At 44.9% G+C, this 8283-nt stretch overlaps 1 protein-coding gene across 1 annotated transcript; it reads right to left on the bottom strand.

Annotated features, from left to right (window-relative positions):
* Positions 1-626: 626 nt before the first annotated feature.
* SELENOS (selenoprotein S) lies at positions 627-6424 on the bottom strand (the record flags this gene model as incomplete). The annotated part of the gene is made up of 6 exons (XM_084253375.1): positions 627-706; positions 2275-2350; positions 2445-2534; positions 4294-4400; positions 5510-5644; positions 6349-6424. The coding sequence occupies 6 exons, from the start codon at positions 6422-6424 to the stop codon at positions 627-629; spliced, it is 564 nt and encodes a 187-aa protein (XP_084109501.1).
* Between the last annotated feature and the right edge of the window lie 1859 nt (positions 6425-8283).

The following is an 8283-nucleotide window of genomic DNA, read 5'->3' as shown; positions in this document are numbered from 1 at the left end:
AACTGTCTGCCACTTTGCCTGCTGGCTGCTGGTGCAGTATAATGAGTAGGGAAAATAAACAGGAGATGGTGCATGATAAAAACCTGTTTAATGTTTGACAAATTGAAGTCCATACGGAAATTTAAAGTAATAAAGACACTATAAATGTTCTTTGCATTTTTTTTTAATATTTACAAGTTTTCTACAAAGTTCTGTACATAAAAACAAATATACAGAAACTACCTCAATAACTGTCTGCATCAGTAATCCTTGCCGGTGGGCTCACCATTTACAAGGAAGACATCATTCAACGCAACCGATCACAGAGACGTCCTACCAGCAGGGCCTTATAATTTCAATGACCTCTTTTATCAAAATTGTTAATCACCTTGGGGCTTTTACCTACCAACTAGCAATTACCCATGAAATCAATGAACGGAATCACTGGCTGTAGTGAAGTGTGACCAATGACCTGTTGAATTGATTCTGGCATGCTGGCTTTATCCCTTAAAGATGCAGGTAGAGCAAAGAAAAGAAACTCCACTCCCCTTGGCTAGTCACTGTGAAAAGTGCGTTAAGGCAATTGAATTGAGGGTGAAGGACTCATCTTGCTAATGTCAAAGGCGACACTAACAAGATTCTTAGCCTCATCCACCAGATGTTGGGCCTCTGCGTCCAGGCCTCCAGGAGCAGGCTCCCCCTCCTTCACCAGACAAAGGGTTGTAACCTAGGGCAAGAGAAAGGAAGCACAACGGTATTGGGAGCATCTTACATCAAACACGAAACTGTGAGACAACAGCTATGCATTCTCCTCTCACGGACATGTTCGCAAATCTTTCAGCTACCATATGAAAATATTTTTACTTGGTGACTGCAGTTTGCAGTGAATTCTGAGGGGAATAAAAGAAGCTATTCAAAGCTTCTTGGTCTCAATTCCCCCAAACACACAAACTGTGCCCCCAAACCCTCAAGATAGCTGGATTTAAATCTGTAAAAGCTTCTATTATGGTGCTTAATAAGATGCATATGCTTATGTAAGGGCTGTTCAAACTACAGAAAATTTAAAAATCAAAACAGAATTAAACATGCTGCTCTTACCAGGCAGAACTGGGCAATCTATGTGCCCTTTCCCCCACCCCCTCCCATTAGCTTCCCTAAGTTTACAGCCATTTGGTGACTAGACTGGTGGTTGTGCTCTTTACTTGCTGAGCATGTTTGAGCAGGACAAACATGTGCCTCAGTATCCTTATTTGGGACATCCCGCACATACACCAGTCAGGTATTACATTTTCCTATAGTTTCTACTCCTCTCCTAAATCTCACCACTGCTTGCTCTGAAAAGAAAGTCTGCCAGCAAGACACATTTTTTAAAGTTTTCACGGTGAAAGTTCTTTCTTTCCTGACACATTGCTCCCTCTAGCAAGCCAGCTTTGGGTTCCTGACAGGGACCAGAGCTGCCTACAAGGGTAGACCAGCGTATGTCCAGGCTGCCTTAGAGCCTGTGGTCCTCCAAGAGGCTATCCAGCTCTGCATCCACAGCAGCACCCCCTGCAGAAAACCCTGCTCTTCCAGTGGAGGTGAGTCTTTGTCCTCTACAGCACGCAAGTGCTGTAGTGTCTTTGCTCTCTCGGGATTAGTGTTCCACTCCCCACAGATCACCAAGGATTAGTTATTTTTGTGAGTCTCATCTTCCCAAGCCTGTGTGAAAGTCCTCAAGGATGGCAGGAGACAGACTAAAGAGATCACTATAAGCGGGGGATGGGAGGCGGTGATGGGGGAATGTAGGGGTGTGCACAGAAAAAGTTCAAAATGAGCAACTGTTCATCTCACTGAGTAAGCTATGTGTAGGAAATGACGTGACTCTGGCTGGAAAGACCAAAACCACTGAGTTCCAGCTCCTGACATTCACCTGCAAGATGAGCAAACCAATTCTTCTCTTGCTAACCTCTTCCCTCACCAGGGGTGTGGACTCATTCCAAATACTCCCTGAGGGCTTTGACTGACCTCCTTTATTCTGTTCTTACCCAGTGTTTACCTTTTGACTAACTGGACAGGGAGGACAAGGAGGTGACAGGCCTCTAGGAACAGGAGTCTTGCCCCGGGCCTACTGAACTACAGGGCTAGGCAGGTTGGAGAGTCCCAGCCACTGAGGGCTATTTTGCAACTGTTTCTGTTATTTACCTTAAACTTAGGAATTAGTCTCAATTTACAGATAAAACAAAGAAACAGAATCTTGTTTTTAAAAGGTCAGTACATCCTGTAATTGCTCACAATGCTTCACCCTTTGCTACTTACCACCTCCCCGCAAAGGCTTTCTTTCAGATTTTCGTTTGGGGATGACTGAAGGAGAAGGCCCAGGGCTGTCGTCTTCCTATTTGAACACACAGGGCTTAAGAATATTTTAAAACAGCCTCTTTGATTAATTTTCATCTACTTCAAAACTGTTACTAGGTCAAGGCTGTTACCTGAGGCTTTCTTGTATTTCCTTTGTAACTTTTCCCTTCTTGCATGCTGTCCCACATTTCAATCTTCTGTCTCCTTTTTTCTTCTTCAAGCTGAGAAAGAATTGCACATTGTTCAGAATGAATTCACCAGCTGCCATGTTACTCAAAGAAAATGTTAATTTTGACAGTTCTCAATTGAAATGTCTTAAAACGTAAAAGGAACAGTGAGGACTTGGTTTCAAAACTAAACTTTCACCTGCCTTTTCTTCAGTGTATAGAACTTGTCATCTAGCAGTGTGATGTGACTAAATCACAAATAGAACTTTTTGTTTTTGAACACTGTATCACAGAAAACAGTCAAGGAAAAAAGGACACCGATTCAGTTCTTCTGAAACTTGCCCTTCAGAGGACATCGTGGTAGTATGGAAGGCCTGGGACCTGTGAGGAGGCTGGCAAGCCTGTTTTGTTGCTAACAGGCTGTGTCACTTGGGAAAGTCACTTAAATCTTTTGTTTGTGAGGAAGAATATCATAAAAACTTAATATGGAATGCCTGGCAGAGAGGGAATGGGGAGCAGTCACAGACTTTAGCAAAAATTTTTGTTTCTATCTTGTGTGATTTAAAAAAATTAAATAGTAATGTGGGACTTCCCTGGTGGCACAGGGATTAAGTCGCAGCACAATCACCATGAGTTTGATCCCCAGCCAGGGAGCTGGCCCACATATGGCACAGCAGACCTCTCCTGTCGCGCCCGCTGCTCTCCTCAGCAGTGTATTTCAGTAGATCCGCCTGTTCTGCTCCCCACTCTGTCTCTGGTGGATCCTCTCACACCCCCCACACCTCTGGCCTACACCCCAGTTCTTGTATGAATAAATCTTTTTTAAAAAAATTAAACGGTAATATGCTAGTACATTAGGTAAGCAACTATACTTAAGGCAAGACGGTCACTGAATACAAAAGAAGGCACCAAGACAGGGAGAACAAGGAGGAAGGAGGAACAGTGTATATAGTAGGTGTGGTCTTGTTCTGTCCTTTCCTCTTGGCCTCCAGCCAAGGTGGGGAGACCAGTCACATAATGACCAGGCAGAAATAACAGCTACCAGCAGAGACAGAAGGCACACGACCCGTGAAATACCAGAGACACATGCAAGACCAACACACGCAAGACTTCTGTGCTGCGTTAGAGCTGGCAAAGGCTTTTTTGAGGGAATGAAGAGAAGGGCCCAGAAACTTCTGGACTGGAAGTAAAAAGCAGAGTCTACATTTGTTGTTTCAATTATATATCTCAGGCAGGTGATCTTACTCCTGTGAAGAGGAACACAATTCGTTCACCTGGCTCCTCGGGCTGCTTCCCACAGCCCTTTCGGTTCTTCCTTCCCCGTCCTTTCCTACCATCCCCCAGCCAACCCAGATGCCTTTCAAAACTCAATCTCCTGCTCTGTCTCTATCAGCACACCCCTCCAGCTGAATGTGTCGCGACTTCCCCCACTTCTCCTTCATTCCACAGAAGAGTGGTCCCACCAAGGCAGGTCATGTAAGACACACAGCTTAGAAGAGAACATGGAGCAAGAAGCTCAAAGTGTATACTGTGCGTCTGATGGTGCCACACCTGGACACGTGATTTTACTAAGTAAAATATAACTGTCAGGAACCTAGAAAGCAAAAGCATAAGTAAAAGATGCCTTTAAGAGTGCCCCTAAACACGAAGGAGCTGCATGAGGAAAGCATGCTGACCAACACTAAGTGGAAATGATTTGGCCACTAATTGTTCCTAGTACCCCTGAAATGGGCCAGTGAGCACATACACATTTTTACCCACTAAGCCTCATGTTACTTAAGATTGTACATTCAAACTAAAAACCAATTCATACCTGTTTTAGTTTTTCCTTATGTTTTTCAACTTGGGCATTTAATTCTTCTTGCATTTTCAAACGAGCAGCTGCTAAAGCCTCTTGTCGTTTAACAACAACATCAGGCTCTGAAATATCAGAAAAAATGGTATGTTTTTAGAATATAAAATGGAAACTCATGAGGGTTCATATAAATATACAAAAATACAGAAGTCAAACAACGTGCTTATGTTTTATGTAAAAATTCAACCCCCTGCATGTTTTACTACCTAAGGGATTGGGGGATTATCCCATACAAATTGTTCTTGCCCCTACTTAAATATCCACGGCACCAGAAAACTGTTATAGATGCAGATTTCTGGCCTCCTTCAGCAGTTCTTAATCAGAAAGTCTGGGATAGGCCCTGTGACTGACATGTATGTGATCTGATGGCTGCAGTAGGTGACTGAGATATTCCATGGCCTCTTATGCAAGACTTTCAACTGTACTTTGTAGTCTGTTATTGGATATATAGCCAACAATCAAAAGATTGACAGAATGGTAAGATCACAGGAAAGAAGTGTATTTAAGTGAACTGATCTAAGTCTTTCTATGAATTACTACTTTTATGTTAGGAACTCTGCTTTCCTGCCCTATCTCAGGAACCATGGTGATTCATTTGAATGAGTATCTGTATTTGTTTACTTGTGCTGCTGTTCTCAAAACACATTTTATGTTCTGGATATGTTCTCAGAAACTGTAGCTTATCACCACTGAAAAGGCTACCTTTTCACAGGGACTGAGTTTAAAGAGCCATTTGTAATTTAAAATGAGGTCTGATGAGTAAGTTGTGAAAGTCAAAATGTGGATACAAAGAACAAATGGTGAATTACTCATCACTTCCAAAGGGTCTAGTGAGAACTCCAAGTTACTAGGCAAACCTAAGTACAGAGATGTGAAGTTTTCATTTTAACCTAATCTATATAAAAAACACTCAACAAGACATGCAGTCAGTGTTTTACAGGCTATCAGACAGGTTTTCCATTCCATTAAAATCTCTGGGAAAAAAATATTGCCTATCCACCAAAATCAATTTCAGGAGCAGAAAAACAGGATTCCTTTCATGCAAATTAGAATCATGCGCTTCTTACTCTTAGTAATACACTAATTTTATGTATTAAAGGTAGCAGGTGAATTTTATGTATTAAAGGTAGCAGGTGAAAAGTCACCGCCTTCTCTTCTGTCATCAGGTACTGACCCACAGCTGCTGCAGCCTGGTCCAGCTGCCTCTGCCTCAAGGCCCTCAGCCGGGTGGAGAGCTTCTGAAAGACCACGTAGAGAAGGATGCAACTGAAGAGGATGTACCAGCCATAGGTGGCCAGCAGGGAGCCCACTGAAAAGAAGAATATAGTTAAGCTGAAAAGGCTGCTGCTATTTTAAATAAAATTCAACCAAGACAATCGGTGTAGGTCCTGCCCTCAAAACCTTCATCATCTAGCTGAGGCAAACGCCCTTTTAAAAGACAGGTTAAAATGAGGGAGAAGCACAACAATTCAGGGATCACTTGAAAAGGAAATTCCCAACCATCGGTGGAGTCAGCGGGGCAAGCCTGGGAGATGCAGGGCACGGCAGCTGGGTGTTAAAGGCTGGAAAGACTTTTATCCAATTGACAGAATGGTAAGATCACAGGAAAGAAGTGTATTTAAGTGAACTGATCTAAGTCTTTCTAGACCAAGGGAGCAAACCTTTCCGTGTGGATGGGTGGGGAGCCGCGCCCGCGCTGGGTGTTAGTAAGGGACAGAACTGGGGGCGAGCGGGCCTAGTAACCGTAACCCGGAAGGGCTTGTTTCTCAGAAAGTAAATGAACCGTTCACCAAAGGCCCTGATGCCGCACGCAGCCCAGGAGGGCGGCTCTGGGCGAGCTCAGCGCGCTCTGCGGGCCGGCCTCCCGGACCTGAGCGCGGCAGCGGCGCCGGCCGCCTGGCAGGCCTCCCCGGGCCCGGCCCAGCGCGGAGCGAAGGGCGACCCACCCAACATAGCGGCGCGCTGCAGGGGTGGCGGCGCGAGCGCCCTGGCCCCCGGCCCGCGGCTGCTCACCCGTGACGTGCAGGAAACGCAGCCCCTCCGTCTCCAGGGCCGGCCGCGCGGCGAGCTGCTCCCCGTCCTGCTCCATGGCCGCCGCCGAGCTGCCCGGCCGCGTCAGCGCGAGCCTGCTCCTTCCGGCCCGCCCCTTCGTACGCGTGGCGCGCCCGCCGCTGCGTCACGGGATCCTGGCCAATCGGAACGCGAGTCCGCCCCGACGCCCGGCCGGGCGCAGCGGGGGCGGGGCCAGGCCGCGAGAGTGTCCGGGCTGAGCCTGGCGTCAAGGAATGTCCACACTGCTGGCCTGAGGTCGCGTGACTGACCTACTTATCGACTTCTTATCTTTGATCGGTTACAGGAGGTCGGGGGACCCCTGGAAACGGAGCTAGGAGCCCACAATAGAGCCTATGGCAATAGGGGCCGGCTGCTTGGCAATTCTCCTGGTTCTAGCAGCCAGTGTCCACACCGCCAGGGTGTAGAAAAATATGGACAGTCTCCCCTACTGCTGGTGGTGTTTCCGCCTAAGCAAGTCGTCGTGATCTTGCCATCCAGTTGAAACCTTGGCAGACAACTGTGGCTCCAAGGAATAAGGAATCTTAACTGTGTCACAGGCGTTTTCAGTTATTTATAATAGTGCCCTATTTCCTCGGCCTGCCATGCTTCCCTCCACCCGCTTCTGCTCACCTGTTGCTACCTCTCTGGGTCTACTTTAGTGACTTTAAAATCTGACCTTTGGCTTTTAGTGAAGGCTTTGATAGAAATGTATCCAGTTGTGTCTCAAGACTTGATAATTAATAACTGAAAAAATTGTAGAGGTGGTGACATTGTGTGGTAAACAGGGTGAGGCAGGCACGCACCCACACACTGCCCTATTTAGCAGGGTGTTTTAAAAGCAGTAAATAAGATATTATTGAAGGAGTTCATGGGCCATAGCAAATAAAAGTCTAGAAGCATTGGTTCATTCTAAAATGGACTCCACAAATTGGGAAATTGAGGAGTCTGGATTTTGTCAATAAAGGCTATTAAGACAGCCTTTGATTTGATGAGTTTAGTTTTCTTCCTTGGATATTTCCTCTCACTAGTAAAGGACAAACCACTCTTTGATGTGATTTCTTACTTGTTCTAGCATCATGTACTATGTGCTAAAAAGGATTTCTTGGGATTATATTGAAAATAGTTGCGATACTTCGTCTTCAGATGTACTTGTGTATAAATAGTGACAAACCACTCAGGATGATCAAGGTTGTCTGACTTTTTACCCTATGGATGTGAGGGGCACTGTCCTGCAGAAGACGTTGGTCAGGATCTCTCTCCTCTCTCAGGAAGTTACTGCTCAGAAGAGGATTCAGCACAACAGTTTCAATCAATTCTTGGGAGTTTGTTTTTATACTGTTAAGTTAGGTGATTAAGATTGCTGCTGTGTTAGCTAGGAGTTTTTAACAGTTACTGCCATAACAAAATGAGATGAAGATGAGAAAGCTCCAAGAAAGCTGCTGTGCACATCTGGTCATCCGTCTAGAGCTCATGTATAGTTCAGGAGTTAAGCTTGAAGTAGTTATGGAGATTTGCTATTTGTTTTCAAACCAGTGAGTTAAGTCAGCCTGCATTATCATAAAAATGCCAAAATGCTGCATATATCTAGTTAAATGGGGGGGGGGGGAGGCTGCTTTATATACCTCATTTACCAACCTGCCCTATGATAGCTGCAATCATGAAGATGGAAATTATAATATTTCATTTCTATCTTTAAACAAAACTCTTGAACTAATCCTGTCACTCAGAACTTTGAAATATAGAAACCAGCATAACACTCATGACAACAATGGACTCTTTAAACATATACAAGAACAAACCACCTTTGTATACTGTTGTGAACTACGGTGTGTTACAATATAATGAATAGTATGTTCAGTTAAAATATAATGAATGTTGAATTATTAGAGTTCATGG

Source organism: Talpa europaea (assembly GCF_964194135.1).
Source record: "Talpa europaea genome assembly, chromosome: 14".
Lineage (NCBI taxonomy): Eukaryota > Metazoa > Chordata > Mammalia > Eulipotyphla > Talpidae > Talpa > Talpa europaea.
This window is presented reverse-complemented; position numbering and strand designations above follow the sequence as displayed.